Genomic DNA, 20,488 nt, shown 5'->3' with positions numbered 1-20,488 from the left:
CTTGATTAAAATCTACAAAACAACAGTATATGGGCAGGTTGTATTCCCAATATTTTTCTGCTATATTATTAATGGTGAAGATATGGTCTATAGTGGATCTATGTGGCCTGAATCTTGCTTGGTTTTCCTCTATGATTTTTTCTGTAAGCACCTGTGTTCTCTTTTGTATAATTCGAATGAATAGTGTATAACTATGACTTAAGAGTGTTATGGGTCTATAATTTTTACATATTCTTTTGTCTCCTTTTTTGTGAATTGGGATAATAATTCCTGTTTTCCAGTCAGTTGGAATTACTCCAGTATAAAGAATTTGATTAAATAAATTCATTAAGAAATTAATAGTTTCCTTGCCGCCATATTTCCATAGTTCTATAGATATTTCATCTTTACCTGTAGCTTTTGAAAGTTTCATTTGGTTTATTGCATTTATAATTTCTGCTGGAGTTATGGGTGGTGCCTTTTCATATATCACCTTTCCTGTTATACTTTCCTCCTCCTGTTCTTTTTGAAACTTTCCTTTTTATACTCACTGTATAAGACGACCCATGATTTCGAGAGGTTTTCTATAGTATTTGAGAGCTGTCTTATATGCCGACATATACGGTATTTCCTATTCTCAAATTTAATGAAACAGAATTTACTACAGATGACAAAATGCAGCTGAGGACTGCTTTGTGCAACAAGGGAAAGACTTTTTTCTCAGAGGATTGCAAATGATGCAGAAGCATTGTAATACGTGTATAACATTACATGGAGAATATGTAGAATAATGTGTAAGTTACATGGTTCTACCTCAATTCTTTCATGGTGATTATCACAAATTTTATGGAGAATATGTAGAATAATGTGTAAGTTACATGGTTCTACCTCAATTTTTTCATGGTGATTATCACAACTTTTCAGCACACCCTCATAAGGTACAGGTTGCTGATGATCCTCAAGCTTAGGATGTTTGATTGCATGATTTGTCAAAAGAGGACAAATAAAGTGTATCATCATGGCTCTGGAAAGGTAACCGAGATTAGGCCATTTGTATACAAAAAAAAAGAAGGATAGGTAATAGAACAGAGTTCTGAGGTACTCCTGCACCTTTCATTCCAAATGGCTCCCTCCCTTTCTCCACCAAACAAGTTCACTTGTTTGGTGGAGAAAGAGAGGGAGCCATTTGGAATGACATGGAGTGAACAGTCTGTCTGGGTGGCTGAGTGGATAACTTCATAGCAAAATTGGGGTGTATGGGGTGTATGGAGAGGTAGCACCTTTGTATCGATGTCAGCCACTGATCTCAAGGTCAGGATGTTGGGCTCCGGTCCTCACATACACTCAACTCTCACTTATGGCTCCAAGAAGTTGGTGGTGCACACCAGCGGCCACACCCCGGTAAACCGCCTCAGCTGGCAGACTAAACTAAGTGAGGGTATCAGCAATATAGAATGCTATAAATAGAGAATGTCATCCTTTATGTACACGAAGTCTGGAATGGCCAAGATGGCAGAAGAATCAACACTGACTGATCAATGGCATCAAGGGCATGACAGCAAGATGTGTGGCACATCTAGGGCACACTCCTGACATCTAAGGGACATGTGGCCAGCCGTCGTGGAAGAGATCGGAGCCTCACCACGTATTTATCCATTGTCAACCACGAAACACACCATGTCACAATATGAAGTTAGAGATGTGGTTGAGACCCTTGCAACCATCAGCTCTTATAGCTACAGGGAAGAAGAGCTTAAAACCGGGAATATCTATCATACCTTGCCTTGAACTCATTCACAGTCGTAGCACCCACAACAGACTCTGGAAGCTTATTCCACTCATTCACCACTCTCCAAATAAAAAACCTAGCTCTAACTCCCTTGTCAACCACGCTCTTGCCCAGCTTCCATGCATGGCCCCTAGTCGTCCCACCACCAGTCATATTTTCGAAAATATCTTCTGGATCAATCTTATAGAAACCCTTCAGTAATTTGAATGTCTCAATCATATCACCCCTCCTTCGCCTATTGTCCAATTTCTGCAACCCACAAATCTTCAACCTATTCTCATAAGGTTCATTCCACAGACCTTCTATCATCTTGGTCACTCGTCTCTGGATCCTCTCCACTTCCTCCCCATCACGAAGAAACCCTGGTGCCCATAACTGGGCACAGTAGTCCAGATGGGGTCTTATCAAGGCTCGATACAGAGGAACAACAACTTGTTTGTCTCTGCATGTTTAAGTAATTTTCAGAAGCCAAGTGATTTGATGAGCTGATTTAGTCACTTTTGCAATGTGCCCCCTAAACTTCAATTCCCTATCTACCAACACTCCCAAATCCCTGGCCTCATCAATCTCCTGGAGTACGGTTTCACCAATGCGATATACTGCTGCTATTCTTTTCACCCCAAAGTGCATAACCTTACACTTTGCCACATTAAATTGACATCCATTAGTCCAGTCCTCTAAACTATCCAAATCATCCTGCAAAATTTTGAAATCCTGTGCACTCACAATTGCTCTACCCAACTTTGCATCATCAGCAAACAAGTGAACACTTCCTCTCAAATCCTTTCCTATATCATTGATGAACAAATTGAAAAGCAGTGGCCCAAGAACAGAGCCCTGTGGCACACCACTAGTCACAAGCCGTCTTTTAGACTCCACTCCTGCATAAAACACTCTCTGGTATCTCTCCTTCAACCACCCTTCTATCCATCTCACCAACTCTATATCTATCCCCATCTGCTCCAGTTTACTGATTAGGGTTCCATGTGGTATCCTGTCAAAGGCCTTGGCAAGGTCCAGTAGTATCACTGTAAACCCATTACCCCTATCCAGTTCAGCCGTCACTGTGTTATAAAACGTGAGCAAGTTACTGAGGCATGCTCTACCCTTCACATAACCATGTTGTCCCCCATACAATATCCCATTTACATCTATCCAATCCTGTATTCTTTTCTTGACTAATTTCTCTAAGACCTTGATAATGATTCGTGATATGCTAATCGGTCAGTAATTTACAACAGCAGTCTTGGAACCACCTTTATGCAGTGGAACTATTTTCCCCTCTTTCCACCCCCTCGGGACTAACCCAGACCCGAGACTCAAATTAAACAAAATGGTCAAGGGTACTGACAATTCTTTAGCTGCTTCTCGTATGAGACGAGCTGGTATACCATCCAATCCCACGGATGTATTGACATTGAGGTTATGCAATAGACTACTCACCTCCACTTTATTCACCACAATTCCCGTATAATCTACTGGTTTATTCGTTTCTGCAATGTCATCACCTGGATGATATATACTTGCAAAGTGCTCACTCAGTAACTCAACTATATCAAATGATTCAGTTACCTCCCTACCATCGGCATTCTTTAAAATCATTCTGCCATGTACATTTTTCCTTTTACTTGCTACATATCTAAAATACTGTTTAGGATTCTCTTTAGCCTGCATGGCCAATGTTCTTTTATAATCCTTTTTTGCTTTTCTTGCAACACTCGTTACCCTTCTGGCCTGCACTTTATACCGTTCATGTGCCTGCCAGTCACCTTTCTCCTTAAATTCCCTCCATAGTTGTTTCTTTTTTTGCAGCTCAAGCTTAATGGTGTTATTCATCCATTTAACCTACTTGATTTATTATTCGGACTCTAGGTATACAGTCAGCCATTGCTTCATGCAAACACTTCTTAACTGCCTCCCATGCACTATCAACTTCTAGTCCTTGCAGTTGTACATGCCATGGCACTGAACCAATCAAACTCCTAAGCTTGTCATGCTTTCCAGCCCGATAATTCCACATGTACCCTGTCTTAATTGAAAATTCCACACCTTTAGACACCTCCCAAGTCAAGACCCTATGATCACTCTCACCAATTGGTGACAATGTGGTCATATTTGTTACAGCCAAATCCTCAGATGTAATTACTAGGTCAAGCACTCTCTAACCCATAGTATTTTCCATTACATGGTGTCACAGATAATTATCCCTTAATAACCGCATAGAATCCAATTCCTTCCTCCCATATGTCCTCTCCTCACTCCAATCAATGCGATCATAGCTGAAATCTCCCATAATAATTACCCTCCTTCCACTCATTTCTTCTATTTGCTTGTTCATACTGTCACCACCATCTTTTCCATCACCTGGTCTATAGCAGCACCCAATTGTATATTTAGTTCTGCTAGCCACAATCTCACACCAAATGGCCTCAAATGTGCTCTTTTCTCTATCCTGCAATTCAACTTCTATTCTCCTTGGCTGTAGCTCATCAGCTATCATCAACAATACTCCTCCCCCCATTTTATTCTCCCTGTCATTCCTGAACACACTATACCCATCACATTCAATCCCACTAGCTATATCATCTACAGTCAGCCATGATTCACTAATACCAATAACCTGTGGTCTGGAAGTGCCAACCATGGCCAAAAACTCTTCCTTCTTGTTCCTAATACTCCTAGCATTAGTGTACATGAATTTAAGACCCCCATTAGCCCCAACCCTACCTTGATGCCTTATATTAACTATCCCACTCTGATTTGTTGTCCTTATTTACTCAGGCATATTATATTCATTCATACATTCAACTGCCTCCTATCTATCCCCCCCCCCTTAATAAATCTAGTTTCTCTGAATTTGCACATCCATTACATTCAGCAACACTTTCTCAAGTCTCCTTACACCGTAACCATTCAAATGCAAGCCATCCATCTTATATAGATCCTTTCACCCATCAAACTCACTCCAAATATCCACAAATTCCACACCAATTAGAAGTGATGAAGCCAATATTGCAGGTATCAGTGAAGTGAGGTGGACAGATACAGACATAATAAGAAGAAAAAATCACACTGTTATCTACTCTGGCAGTGACTTACACCATAATGGAGTAGCGCTTGTCCTAAGTAATAGAATTGCAAAATTTCTACAGGGATATTGACCCATAAATGACAGAATCAAAATAGCTGAAAATGCCGTCAGAAAACTTAAACCACATAAAGCTGCAGGAATAGATAACATCTTGGCAGAATGGTTGAGGGCTCTCGATGAAGGAAGACTGAAATTTCTAACAAAATTATGCAATAAAATATATGAGACTGGATTTCTACCCAAAGATATTAATTACTCAATTTTCGTTCCAATTCCCCAAAAAAGAAACGCTACGAGATGTGAAGAGTTCGGAACAATCAGCCTCATCAGTCAAGTATCAAAAGTCCTCCTATATGTTATTCTTGAAAGAAATAAAAGAAAAATAAACATAGAAATAAATGATACACAAAGTGGCTTCAAGGAAAATGTAGGTACAAGAGAAGGTATTTTCAACGTCAGAACCATCATAGAAAGATATCTAGAAAAACAAAAAGATGTGTACCTCTGCTTCATAGATTACAAAAAAGGCATTCGACAATGTCCAACATGAACAATTACTTGAAATCCTTTCAAAAATAGGCATGGATGGAAAAGACATTAGGCTATTAACTAATCTTTACTGGGAACAGACTGCATCTTTGAGAATAAATAGAGAGACTTCAGAAGAATTCCCAGTTCAGAAAGGTGTGAGACAAGGCTGTGTCTTTTCTCCAATTCTCTTTAACCTGTACACAGAAGAAATATTTAATAAAATTAGTAACCTCAAAGGAATCATTGTAGAGGGCAGAAATATTAATAACCTAAGATATGCAGATGATGCGGTTCTTCTAGCTGAAAACAAATATGACCTCAAAACTCTTATAGATGAAACCCTCAAATATAGCAAACAGTATGGCCTCGGTTTCAACTTTAAAAAGATAAAAATCATGATAATTTCAAGAGAAAAGAAAATGCCAAAAATATACATCAATATAAAAGGAAATAAATTAGAACAGGTGCAAAAATACATATACCTCGGACACTTGATCACAGAGAATAGCAGGACAGAAGATGAAATTAGAAAAAGGATTGAAATTGCAAGGTCAACTTTAACAGGATGAAAAATCTATTAACATCTAGAGAATTAAATCTGAAAACAAGACTAAGAATCTCCAAATGCTACATATGGTCTACATTATTATATGGAGTAGAGATATGGACACTCTCCAATCTGAGTGTGAAAAAACTGGAGACCTTTGAAATGTGGATGCTGCGAAGAATTATGAGAATATCATGGAAAGACAAAACGGCAAATGAAGAGGTACTAGAGATGGCAGGCATAAACAGGAGCCTGATGAAAGAAATTAAAAAGAGAAAAGTCAGATATTTTGGACATTCTGAGACATAACTGTCTACAAAGGACACTTCTTGAAGGAACTGTTGAGGGAAAGAGAGGAAGACAAAGACTGGAGTGGATGAAAAATATAGAAGACTGGACCTATCTCTCATATGAGGAATGCAGCAGAGGAACAGAATAGGACATAGTGGAGACACATGGTAGTCAATCTCCTGGAGGGAGAAGACACCTGACAGGACAGGAGTGAGCAACCAGAGAGAAATCTTGCTATCCAATCAGAGGGTGGATAAAACAACAGCAATTTTCTGAGCAGACCTAAATGTCAAACATGATCAAATGTTGCGGAAATGTCAAAAGAAATTGTATGTTTCTCCAAAACTTTTCATAGCATGTGTCTAGAATGAGTGACAAAGGCAAAGAGGCCAGTCATTGACCTAGAGTGGCAGAATTTATAGTGGTGATCAATGATTAGCTGATAGGCAATGACCAATTGAAAACTTTCTCCATTCTTATGGATAGAAGTAATGTGATGGCAATTAGTCTGTAGTTAGATGGTAGACTTATCGCTCTCCCCCCCCTTTTTTTTTTGAATAGGTTGGACATATGATTGCTTCCTGGGATAAGTGCCAGCCAAGTATAAAAGATTGTAGAGATGATATAGAATAGATGTTAGTTCTGGAGCACAACTGGAGAAATGGCATCAGTAATAGAAGACATCTTCATGTCTAATTGGTTAGCATTCTTTTCATGTCTTTTTTTTTTTTTTCTGAACCACAGGAGGTACTGATGCACTGTTTTTGATATGGCTAGGTTTGGTGTAGGCAATTTGCCTCATACTATACCTATGCTGGAGGAAGGAGAAGAATGACGTCAGGTCAATTTTCTCTTTAGATGCTGTAACAGTAGTGCTATGTGAATGATGAAAGAGAGAGGGTTGGAATTTTGGTGAACAGAAGTTGCATCCAATGGTTATAGAAAGAGGGCAGAGAAGAAATTACATTATTGTTTTAATCCTTTACCCAACAACCATAAGCAAAGTTTGCATTTGAATTACCTTCGCAACTAGGCTTGCTACTTATATATAGAGGCTGATAACTTCACATCAATTGCATAGCAACATACCCATCCAATGGGAAGTATGCATTATGGGAGACTAAGGCAACTTTGTCAGTCTGGTTGGCTGAGTGGTTAACTTCATAGCAAAATCGGAAAGAGATCTTACCATGAAGAGACCAAATACATATAAAATTCTAAGGAATTTGAATAAGGAGGTAAAAGAAAAGTGAAACTTGAAATAATCAAAGAGAAAACCTGGCTGGACTTCTTCCAAAACTTATGGCAATATAGAAGTGAATCTAAAACTGCTTACTGCTAACTATAAAGTGGAAGAAATAACATTGCAAGAAATCAAACAAGGCAATACAGAAAAGCAAATCAGAAAAATCCCCTAGAGAAGATGGAATAAATATAAAACTTATAAAATATACATCCTATTCAATCAAATTACTTTTAAAATTATTTAACCATATCTGGCAACAAGGAAAAATCTCAGAAAGTTGGAATAAGGCAATTATCATTCCAATATATATAAAAAAAGGTGATAAGTGCAACTGTGAAAACTACAGCAGAATAAGTCTTCTAAATACTGGTTATGAGTTATATGCATGAATATTAACTTCAAAACTGAAATCATGTGTAGAAGATAAACTTTGCGAAGAACAAAATGGCTTTCAAAAAAAAAAAAGGACGATCATGCATTGACTCAGCTTTTACATTAAAAATCTTAATGGAAAAACATTATGAATGCAACACAGAAACATACATAACATTTGTAGACTACCAGAAAGCCTCTGACAGAGTCTTAAGGAACAAACTGTGAACCATACTCAAGAATCTAAACATTCCAAATCCACTGCTTGCTGCAATAAGTAGCATGTATCAGAACAACCAAATAGCTTTAAGAATCAATGAAAAAATTACAGAATGGAAATCAATAAAAACAGAGGGGTCCATCAAGAATGCCCAATGTCACCATTGTTATTTAATATCTATATAGATGAATTAGTAAAGAAATGGAAGGAAAATATAAAACTGGCATTTAAACTGGATCATGGATTACTTGGTACCCTTTACCCTTCTATTTGGGTATAATCAAATAATCATAGCAAGAAGTGAAGATGAACTCCAAAATTCAATATATGCCTTAAACATAAGTGCAAAAAAATTTGGAATGCAAATATCAACAGACAAAACGAAAATCATGGCTTTTAGAGGACCATTTCCAGTCAGAAGTAAAATCATGATTGAAAATAAAATTTTAGAACAAATTAACTGCTTCAAATACCTTGGATGTACTGTATAATATTCAACAGAAGCTAACACTGACATCAAAATTTCAAATTTTCTAAAGATAATATGAATGATCAATAATATTTTCATACCCAACCAAAGTTCAAAAGCATACAAGAATAGTTTATAAAGTTTTGGCAACACCACCTCTACTGTGAATTATGGACCATAAAAACTGCAGAAGAAAAATAATAGAAAGTGGAGAAATGAAAATCTTGGGAAGGGTAGGGACAAAATAAGAAGCACAGAAATATGTGAAGAACTAAAAATAGACTCGGTATTCGACAAGTAGTTGAATATCGAAAGAAGTGGACTGACCATATCGAAAGAATGGACAGTTCAAGACTACCCAAAAGAAATACTGATACCAACCAGTTGAAGGATATAGAAGTCAGGGATGACCAAGAAAAAGATGGAAGGAGACTGGAACAGGTCACCTGAAATCCCTGAAAGGATGATTAGTCGTCACACCTCTAATGATTGAGTCTCCATACAATGATATACAACTATCCTTTGATTCTTTCTTCGTAATACTAACTTCCTCCTCATTCTCATCAGCCAATCTCTTCTTTGGATGTTTAATATCTTCTTACAGATGTTTTATTTCACTTTTCATTTTCACAAACTCTTGCCTAAGCTCTTCTACTATGGCCCTGACTCTTGGTCCCATTTCTAATCACTCTAATCTATCAAGAAAATTTTCACATATGTGAATGCTTTCCTTCTTTTTGTTTATCCAGTCCACAAAATCTTTTACAATTTTCAGTGCATACATATAGCAGTTTTTGCAATGCATTGTGAAAAATCCAAGGTAGAGTTCAACTTCATACCGATGCCTTCCATTCTGCCATTTTCAGAAGCAGTAGGAACAAACAAGCAGCAAATATAAACCACAAAAAATTCCAATAACACTACTAATGAAGGACAATTGCATTCAAACTGGGGAAAAAAAAAATGCAGCACAATTTGTGATAAAAAGTCACACTATTACACTAATTAAAAACAATTAAAAACACTTTTTTTTTAATGCAGCTCAAATCTATGGCTATGTTCACTCGAAACACTAATGCCATGCCCTTTTTTTTATGTTTAGTTTCTGCCAATTCTTTGCGTTCTGTCATCAATGTATGACCTCCCCTCCCTCCCTCTTGTTCTGTTTCCTGCTATTACCTTTGTTTATGTATGGTTCCTGCTACCAAACATTGTTTTTCATCAATATATGATTTCACATCATTTCTCGTGTCTACTGCTTGTGACTTCATTTGCTATCATGAAGGTATTGAACCTTTTACTGTTTGCAATAGCGAGCTTAAAACAGCATTGGTTCTATGAGACTTAGGCCAAGACTTTTCCAAAGTCACTATAGTGCATCATTTTGCTATAATGGTGTTTGCTATCATGCATGTTTACCATAGTATTTTACCTGTTTTATAGGAACTGCAACTACTGGCTAACAAATGTATGTAGTGAAGATACAAAGTTCTGTTGTAAGGTCTGTATCATTTAGATCATTAAAATAAACAACCCTGGCCCTTATTTGTAGTTTTAAAGATGTGCAGTTGCAAATGACATGAAACAAATGTACTAGGAAGAAGAGAAAGATATCCCCCCCCCTCCACTGGGATGTGTATTTAAGATGTTGACTGTTTAAATACACTAACACTATATAATGTTATATAAATCAAGGGGATATTAAATCCAGCATTATTTCAAAGCCGAATTTTATTAACTATGAAAGTTGACCAAAGAGCTTACGGAAATACACTCGCCGGCACTTACAAGTTGCCCTAGCGCAGATCATATAGAAGACATGATCATTTACCCAAGCATCCATATATTCGCCTTTTATTAGGCAACTCGTAAGTGCCGGTGAATGTATTCCCGTAAGCTCTCTGGTCAACCTTTTTATGAAACTTTCATGGTTTCTACATTTGGCTTTGAAATAACGCCGGATTTAATATACACTTGATTTATATAATTTTGCATCATCGAACTGAAGCCTTTTGGCTCTTTATTTTAGTAAAAACTATATAATGTGTTTGTATCTGGCTCTGTGGTCAGACACATCATCTAATAATATAGCCACTATAGCCAAAAGTGGGAAAAGAAGAAAATCCAATGCAATCCATGTAGTTATATGTTGTTGTTTTTTTTTATTTTTTTTTTATTTTACATGCGATAATCTGAATTATTAAAAAATGGCCAAGACACTGTCAATTGTACAGTTACGAGATATGGCTTTAAAACTGGCTATCTACCTGAAATTTTGATAAGGTATAGTAAAGAGAATTTTTGTGAAGGGGATAAAGTTGCCTAGGACAGGAGTAGTGTTAGCTAACCTATTCAGTGAGTTTTTAAGTAGGACTGTCTATCCTATCATTACAGGACAAGGAGTTCAAGGGTTCAATGTGTTAATTTTATGGACCACATATATCCAGGATCATAAATATGATGATATTTCAGCTTATAATTGCAAGAAGTTCAGATGCCAGTTAGAATCAGAAGTTGTAACTGGGATCGAGTGTAAAAGGTATCGAATTTTTAGGAATGCAGAAGAGAAAGGAGAGGAGAGGGATGTTCTACTAATGATATTTCTACCCAGTTAGGGTAGAAATGCATGAAAGCAATAATGGTAATAACATCCTACGTAGCAGGAATTAGGGGCTATCTGACATGAAGTTGAGGCTAACAGGATGAAATATATGATGGGGTTTTTGTACAGACCTGGTGGATCAGATGCAGGGGACAACGAAATGCGTTACCAAATTACCCTGATGGATGCTAAATGAGTGATCATTATGGATGTCTTAAATTATCCAGTTGATTGGGTAGAAGAGAAATCTCATAAGAATGAAGGAAAATTTATTGAGTTGTTGCAAGACAACTTTCTCAAGCAACATGTGAAAGAAGGAACTTGAGATCAAAAAGATTAGATTTGTTACATTTGATCATAGTGTCAGAAGGGGGTCGTTATTTTATTTAGTAAGAATATGACTATTTTACCACCAGTTGGTGACAGTGATCATGCCATACTTTCCTGGGAAGTAGCTAATTATATAGATATTTTTCATATGATAGGCTAAATGCTAAACTGCAAAGCTGGAAATTACTCAGAAAACAACTCAGAAAAATACCATATTTGGTTCCATGGTATCAGTTACTGAATGAGAAAGAAAGAAATCTTTGAAAAAAGTGTTTATATGAGACATTATCTGAATATATCCTAGAGTTCAAAGACCAAATAGGGTGAGAGTGAAATGGATGTGCAACCTTATTAAGCAAGCGACCCATAAAATGATGCGGAAGGAATATCATGAAAATAAGAGTGAGAGAAGTTATGAAATATATGAAGCACAGCCCAGAGCATTGTGCAGAAAGCTAAATCGCAATATTAAAAAAAAAAAAAAAAGAAAATGGCTAGCTAAAGGCAATCCAAAAGAATTTTATAAGTATTTATGAAATTGTTGCATGTGCAGATGAGATTGTTCAATTAACGAGTGCTCACTTTGCTAAGATATATTAACCATGTATGTGACATGGTGCACCGTGCTACTACTATACTGGATGAAAAGATAGCAGTGCATGAGAATAAGGGTGAAGAGCTGTTGCATAACCTGGATAAGAATTTGGCAATAAGGAGATGAAATAACAGCATATATGCCAAATTGGCTAAGCCTTTGACATGTTTGTATAACTTGAATCTCTGTTCAAGAAAGATACCAGAGGAATGGAAAGAACATATGACATTTCCAATGTACAAGGGTGGTGCCAAAACTGATGTGTCTAACTATCAAAATATTGCTATCTCTGATATGGAAGTGAAATTTTAGAGAGAGATTGGTAAGAATTAGTGGATTGGTGATTGACTCTAGTAAATATCAGAGTTGTATATGGAAGACCAGTATCAGGGAGAAGGAAGGTTACAAGATGTTCCACAGGGACCATTGCTGTTCAATCTTTATGTCAATGATATATTGTAACAGGACTACAGGAAGATGTTCAGTTGTTTGCAGATGATGTGAAGCTTGGGAGGGTTATTAATAATAGTACTGATGTTTTGGCTCTTCAAGAGGATTTCAACAGGCTGGAAAGGTGGGCAAACAAATGGGTATGTCAGTTTAATGCAACCAAATGTAAGTTTTTAAAATTTGGAATCCACAGATGGAATGCTTCATACTCACATCTGGTGGGGTTATGCTGGAAAAAGTGGAGGAAGCAAGGGATATCAGGGTGAATGTGGGCAGAGATTTGATGTTCCGAGGACATATCACAAGGGTTATGAATACATCTCAGAAAACTGATGCAATGTTGAGGAGGACACTGACAATGAGAAATAAAAGTGTGGTGGTCCCACTGCATAAAGCTTTGAACAGACCGTATCTGGATTTCTGTGCTCAAATCTGGTCACCAGGATATGAAGTAACCTTGGAGAGAGTGCAGGAAAGGATAATAAAAATGATATCAGGACTGTATATAATGTTATGAGGACAAACTGAGGGCATGCAGACTGCAGCGCTTGGAAGATAGAAGATAAAGGGGAGGGGGGAATAGGATCAAGACATTTAAGCTGTTGAAGGATTATTATTGTATTAACACAAGGAGATTTTTCATATGATAGAATGATGGTGAATGAGCTAGGAGAGGGGTCCCTGGAAGTTGCAAAGGAAGAGGTGAGTAAAGAGGTAAGAAGTAAGTTTTTTTGCATGAAGAGTAGTAGGAGCATGGAATGCATTACCTGAGAGGGTGGAGAACACACAGACAGTGGATGAGTTTAAGGAGTAGTATTAGACATTGTATAGACTTCCAACAATGAGTCTTGTGACTCTATGGAGATCAGGAAAATAATAATTACGAGTGAGATCTCCTGTACCGAGTTGATTTCATGGAGGTTTACTAACAATAATATGAAGTTACTTAATGCACCAATTTCTGTATGCACTTTGATAAAATATGGAAGCCAGAAAATTTTCTAATGCCTCCTGTATTACCACATATTTGGTCATTCTTTTTATTGAACTCAACATTGCATCAGTTCTCTGAGATGTATTCACAACCCTTGTGATATGTCCTCGGAACGTCAAATCTCTATCCATAATCACCCTGATATCCCTTGCTTCCTCCACTTCTTCCAGCATAACCCCACCAGATGTGAGTATGAAGCATTCCATCTGTGGATTCCAAATTTTAAAAACTTACATTTGGTTGCATTAAACTGACATACCCATTTGTTTGCCCACCTCTCCAGCCTGTTGAAATCCTCTTGAAGAGCCAAAACATCAGTACTATTATTAACCGCCTCACCAGCCATTATGGATTAAATACACATCCTCATATGCGTCGTATCCATCCTATATTTCAATGTAATATCAACGTATTACAATTTTAATATGCACTTCGCATCCATGATAAACTTTACGTCTATAGACATCTTGGCCAGCAGCGTAGTTAATAACCACTCCCAAGCTTCACATCATCTGCAAACAACTAAACATCTTCCTGTAGTCCTGTTACCTATGGGATGTCTTATTCTTATATCCTACAATTTAAGATAATAAAAAAATCAAATTTATTTCTACCTGTTCCAATGAATTTTTTTGAAAGTTACATCTTTAGATTCATGATTTCTATGAGATTTTCTTCTCCTCCTGTTTTTAATATCTGAAACATCAAAAGATGTCAACTGTCTCTGACCTACAAAACGTTTTGATGCACTTCTATGATGACTATTCCAAGATTTTATACTTTCATCTTCACTAGAAGAATAAGAAGCTAAGAATTTATCATCCTTTTTCACAAAAATGGAAGAAACTGAACTAGGACTATCTACTGAATCTTCATGAACATAATTAATTTCTGTTGCAGAATATGATTTGTTTCGATCAAGCTGACTTTCTGCATATTTTGAGGAATCTTGAATATCCAAGTGAAGGTTTTCATAGGATGCTGTAAAAAAATTATGTAATGTCAGGCAGGAGGCTAATATTTATAATAGTTTATATAAGTGACTTGCACTACAGCAAACACCATTTTACATTTTAAAGCAAACTACCACAAAGTTTTGATAAAGGTTCTTCATCTCATAGATGGGATTCAAACCTGGGTCTTTCCAGTCAAAGTGTTTCATCTATATCAAATGAACTACGGAGGCTCTGATCTAATTAGTTCAGTAGCTTTTATCTAGATGAAAGTGGACAACATGATGATAAAATTAAGTAACAGAACAACAATTATGTAGGAAGTATCCTTCAATATTTTTAGAATTTTCAGCTGGGTTTCCTAGTCACTGTCAATACAGTTTAACAATTAGAACACTTAAATTGCAAGCGTGTCACAATATACACTATTAACTGCAGGAGGATAACTCCATCTACAACTATTAGAATTCAAAGAAATAAATTTAATAATTACAAATTTATGAAACACAAGAATAAGGAGTGTTTGCTTAGGATGACTTTCCAAAATTGGGAAAGTTTAAGGCAATCGTTTTTGTTGAGATTCAGTCTGTGATGTGGACTTCAAACAACTTTCTTTATATAATCTTTCAAGAAGAAACAGGGAACAGAAAAAAGAATTCCATGTTTGGTCTCAAGAGCAGGGCTTCCAGAGTATGTAAAAAATAAATCAAAATACAAAAAAAAATTAATTTAAAAACAGAAAATACCTTAGCCCACTCATGGTAGTAACGTAAAGGTTTACAACCTTTCATGAGGGAGAAATCACATAAAATAAAAATAAATACATTTTTTTTTGGAGGACTTTAGTTTCATTCCAATGAATTCTATGGCTAATGAACAAGGAATGGCCAGCCAAACTCTGGTTTGGCTGGCCATTCCTGATAATAACAAAAGCCACATGAACATGGGATCCTGCGAACTCCAGGATGAGGAAGAGAATAGTATCATGTATTTATCAGTACAAGTTATTTTTCTGTATACTGAGAATTGTAGCCTGCCATTACATTGATGCAAAATGAGAACCTCCAGAAAAGGGAGACATTTGTTTTCTTCTGCTTCAAATGTAAATTTAATTCTTAGGTTTACTAAATTATTTTTCTCAAGAAATCATGGAAGTTCAGATGAAGAAGAGTTCAATATGGTAAAAACATCATCAACATATCTGTACCAAATAAATGGCTTAGGAGAAAAAACATTGAGAATATGATGCTCAAAAAGTTCCATATAATTTTCTAGAGTAGTGGAAATAGGAGATCCCATTACAATTCCTTCTGTATACAATTTGTTGTGACAACAGAAGTAACCTGAATGTGAATGTATGACAATTTCAAATAACTTCACAATATCAGGAGGAAAATCATTGCATAATAATTATATTGTATCAGCCAGCTGGATGTTTGTGAAGAGTGAAATGACTTACAACCAGTTATGAATGTTACAACATTCATAACTCATAACTGATTAAAAGATCTATGGTTTGTAAGATAATCCTGATATTTTATTCTTGAAATCTAAATTTTTGATGAAAAAAGAAAAATTTCCTGTAAATGCAGGAAGAAGCTTTAAGATGTTTGGAGAGTTTATGTCAGCCAACCTATACAATTCACAATAGGCCTTAAAGGAATATTTTCTTTATGAAACTTGGAAAGCCCATAAAGTTGGGGAGGTCTAGCATGATGAACTCAACTTTGATTTCTGTTTCTTGTCCTAAGAATGAACTTTGTCTAGGAGATTACTTCGTTGATTTATAATCGAGTAGGATCTCTGGAAATGCATCTAACGATCTTGAAGGAAAAGATTAAGCTTTCTAAAATAGCTTAATCATGAACCACATTTTTACCATGAACCACAACTACCACCTTTGGTAATCACCATGTTCTTATTATGTTTTAGAGAAGATAGAGCCAAAATGTCATTTTTTGAAAGATTGATTTCTGCAAGAAGGAATGGATTAAAATATAAACTGCATGAAAATGAAAAGTTATGAAAGCCTTTATCAATACTAAACATAGAGTCCATAACGGAAATGGTTTTCAGAGCTACAGCATAACCTAACCCTTTTGACAATGCTGAGATTTCTTCATTAGATAAAGGATGATCTGAAATATTGGGAAGAGTTTTTCAGGTGTCAATAGAGTGCAGGGCAGAAGATTCTTCTTATATAAAAAGTGATTGAAATTTTTGAATTGAATCTTTCTTTTAAGGTTACACGGTGATCAGCATTCATATTTATGAATTTAGGGACACAAAACACACGTGTTGAAAAGATTATTTTACTGATTAATAATAAAATAATAACTTGACGTTTCAACCCCTGTATTGAAGTCATCATCAGAAGGATACATGTGTATAAGAACCAAGCTACATGCTGTTGCACTCTAAACAGGTAAATTACTTCCACGTTGTTAACTAATCTTTTTTCTTAGCTTGCCCTCTAGTGATAAAAAAAAAAAAAACACTACAATAAACTCTGCTAAAGTCCTCACATACTAGGATTCTTCTGGAATTATACAGTTTATATTGTTATACAACGATTATCTTTTCTGGATTTGTACAGTACAGGTTGCTACTGAATGTTCAGGGAAAAAAAAAAAACACTTCACCAAGTCTTCTTGTATTGAGATTTTTCTTCGTGGTTGCCATGAAGGTTGCAGATGGGTCCTCCACATTCTTGGAATGGTTAGACCATCATTTTTTATTCAGATTCGGATCATGTTTGAGCATTTTTGAATTGAATGTTTACCTGTCATAAAAACCTTTTCTGCTAAGTCAGAAGAAACTCTATAAACAATAATGTATTCTTTAACAGATAAAACATAATTATGCAGTAATAGCTGTTTTTCATTAATCACTGCATTACTTCTATTACTGCTAATGAGTCTGATTTGGTTAGCCATGCCTTGTCCACGAGGCATAGAATTCATTTTAATACAACTAAAGCCCTGCATAAAAGTTATTTTCTTTTTGAAAGATTATATAAAGAAATCTGTGAATCCAACATTCATAGAGTGAATCTCAATGAAAAACGACTACATTGAACTTTCACAATTTTCGAAAGTCATCCTAAGTAACAGGCCTGTGTTTCATAAATTTGTAATTATTAAATTTATTTCTTTGAATTCCAATATTTGTACATATAGTTATCCTCCTACAATTAATAGCATATATTATCCCATGATTGCAATTTAAGTATTGTTTTAATTGTGTTTTATCTTTTTTTTTTCCAAATGTATTGACAATGGCTAGGAAACTTAGAAATTCTACAAATATTAAATAATTTGGAAGTTTATTTTCCACTTGGTTAGACTATAATAAATTTAGTTTAATCCTTTATCCAAGTGTTAGCAAACAAAGTTTGCACCTGAAGTATCTTCAGGACTGAGGCAACTCGTAATAAAGGTGGCCCAAGCTCTCATCACTCCTTGTCTCAGTTGTCTCAGTATCTCCCATAATGCAAAGCAGATCTCTTTGCGGACAGGTATAATGCTATGCAATAAGGGAAGGGCCACTACCAGACTGGTTTCTACCTTTATTGAGGTCTCGTCAGTCAGTGGGAGCAAGAACTGACAAGACCTTAATAAAGGTCGAAATTTGGGATAATCAGGGTTGAAGTAATGCAGAAGGCCTATATTTCCCATGTACAAATAGTAAAAATATGTATCACCTTATTGATGCGAAGTCATTAGCCTCTATATACAAGCATGACGTATACAAAATACATATAAACTAGGTTTAACAGGTCAGAGGTTTTTTTATTGTAAAGTAATAGCCTACTAGTTTCGCTGACTTGACTGTTGGCTTTGTCTAGGCATACAAGGTAACAAAACAGCTTAAAAAAGATCATAAAACAAGTTAAGGATATCAGGTTATAACATAAACGAATGTTAAATATTATCTAAATTCAAATAAAATGTTACATCAAACTCATGAAGCATGTATGTCATCAGTCATTGTTATACATGTACGATCTATAATTGGCAGCAAAATTGAACTCCGATGTGTTGAGTGATCATGAGACTTTTCCATATGTCACCAAGGACCCTTGGTTTCTGTTCAGGCTACCTCTTGAACAACAGATAACTACTTCAGCCTCTTTGATGTTGCAGGAACAAAAATCTTCCAAGACAAGTCTTCTTCTAGTTGAATTCCTAACTAAAATAAGCTAATTTCATCAAAATATCAAGTTTACCTTAGTTTCTCGAAAGAGAAAGAAAGAAAGAAAATTGCCATTTCTAGACATCTTAAACACAAAACAAACATGATGGCAATATTGACCTAAAGATTTACTGCAAACAAACCAACCCACACTGGCCATTACCTACATTTTTCTTCATCACATCACATTTCAAAAAAGTTGAGTATTTTACATATGTTGAAAAAGAGAGCACATCTTGTATCACAAGATGTGACAAAACTTTAAAAGATGAATTAGACCTCATCTTCAAAACTCTAATAAACAATGGCTATCCAAAAATTTCATAAATAAGATTCTTTTCTCCAATCCCTCCCAACAACAAACTCAAGATACCTACTACAGATCTTCAATTTCCATTCTTTTGCTGGGTATGTTTCACACAAAATTGCTAAAATGCTCAAACCTTATGAGATCGGAGTAGCTTTCAAACCAATAAAGACTATCCGCAACTTGTTAAGATCACCTAAGGACAAAAACTTTCTATAAACATCTTGGAGGTTTACAACATTACCTGCTCTTGTGGTTTAAATTATATCAGACAAACATCTAGAGATAAGAAAAAAGAACATATCAGGGACATTAATAACAACAGAGAAGACAATTCTGGCTTGGCACTCCATTTTTCTAATACCAATCATAACATTGAATGGGATAAAAGTGCTATGCCGTACTTGGAAGAAGATTTTCGTTCCTGCAACATCAAAGAGGCCGCAGTAGTATCCTTTTAAGAGGTAGCCTGAACAGAAACCAAGGATTGATCCTTGGTGACGTATCGAAAAGTCTCATAAGATCACTCAACACATCAGAATTCAATTTTGTGCCTATTATAGATCATACATGTATAACAATGACTGATAACATACATACTCCATGTGTTTGATGTAGCGTTTTTGAATTTAGATACTAGTTAACATTCGTTTATGTTACTTGTTTTATAATCTTTTTAAGCTGTTTTGTCACCTTGTATGCCCTGACGAAGCCAACAGTCAAGTCGGCAAAACTAGTAGGCTATCACTTTACAATACAAAAAAAAAACCTCCGACCAGTTAAACCCAGTTTATATGTGTTTTGCATACAATCAGTGGTCGAAAAGAACATGACAAGCATGAAGTATTGTGAAGATACTTTATGTGCAAACTTTGTTTGCTTGGATACACTTGGATAAAGGATTAAACCAAGAATATAATTTCTTGGTATCATTAATTTATAGTATAAACAAGTGAAAAAAAAACTTTCAACATCTATCTATGATCCGGAGTAATTTAATAATAAGATGATACACCTTTTCACCCCTTAGATGTGGGAAATATATAAATTCTACATTAGTTCAATCTTGGTATCTGAATTTTTTTTTCCAATGAAAAAAGATGGCAGCTCGTGTGTTAGTGTTTAGTGTCGTGTATTATTGATGATGAATTGTGAATTTGATTGATATGTTTTTAGCGATTTATATTTATGCTTATTCATTAGTAATAGTAGTTAATTGCTTGCTACCATAAACAGTCACTTTATTTTCCATAGTGCTTTATCCAGGTAAGTCATTTGTAATTACAAGGGCGATATGCTAGGCCTACAGCCGCTAGTATCGCCTTTGTTTGTTTCTTATAGTGACATGTTATTGCTGGTAGACACCTAAGAGTGTCTACGGGATTTGCTAGTGGACCCTCAAAAGTCCACAGGATTATCTTTACCTGCTCGGGACACCTGAGAAATCTCTACTCTTTCTCCATCCGTGTCTTGAAATGGCAAAACTTGTGAATGAAACCAAATTCGAGGAAGTATACAAGGAATTCCT

At 35.8% G+C, this 20,488-nt stretch overlaps 1 protein-coding gene across 3 annotated transcripts in view; it reads right to left on the bottom strand.

Annotated features, from left to right (window-relative positions):
- Window positions 1-20,488, bottom strand: part of LOC150109393 (uncharacterized) — a 160,451-nt gene that overhangs the window by 99,521 nt on the left and 40,442 nt on the right. For all 3 annotated transcript variants that reach the window (XM_090407871.1, XM_090407862.1, XM_090407881.1), the window contains exon 3: window positions 14,121-14,487. In XM_090407871.1, the coding sequence (XP_090263997.1) occupies window positions 14,121-14,487 (367 nt within the window). The remainder of the gene's footprint in view (window positions 1-14,120; window positions 14,488-20,488) is intronic.

This window comes from Typopeltis vanoorti, chromosome 2 (assembly GCF_054136105.1).
Source record: "Typopeltis vanoorti isolate ZY-2024b chromosome 2, IOZ_Tvanoo_1.0, whole genome shotgun sequence".
Classification (NCBI taxonomy): Eukaryota; Metazoa; Arthropoda; class Arachnida; order Uropygi; family Thelyphonidae; genus Typopeltis; species Typopeltis vanoorti.
The sequence above is the reverse complement of the archived record's forward strand: the minus strand, read 5'-3'. Positions and strand labels throughout refer to the sequence as shown.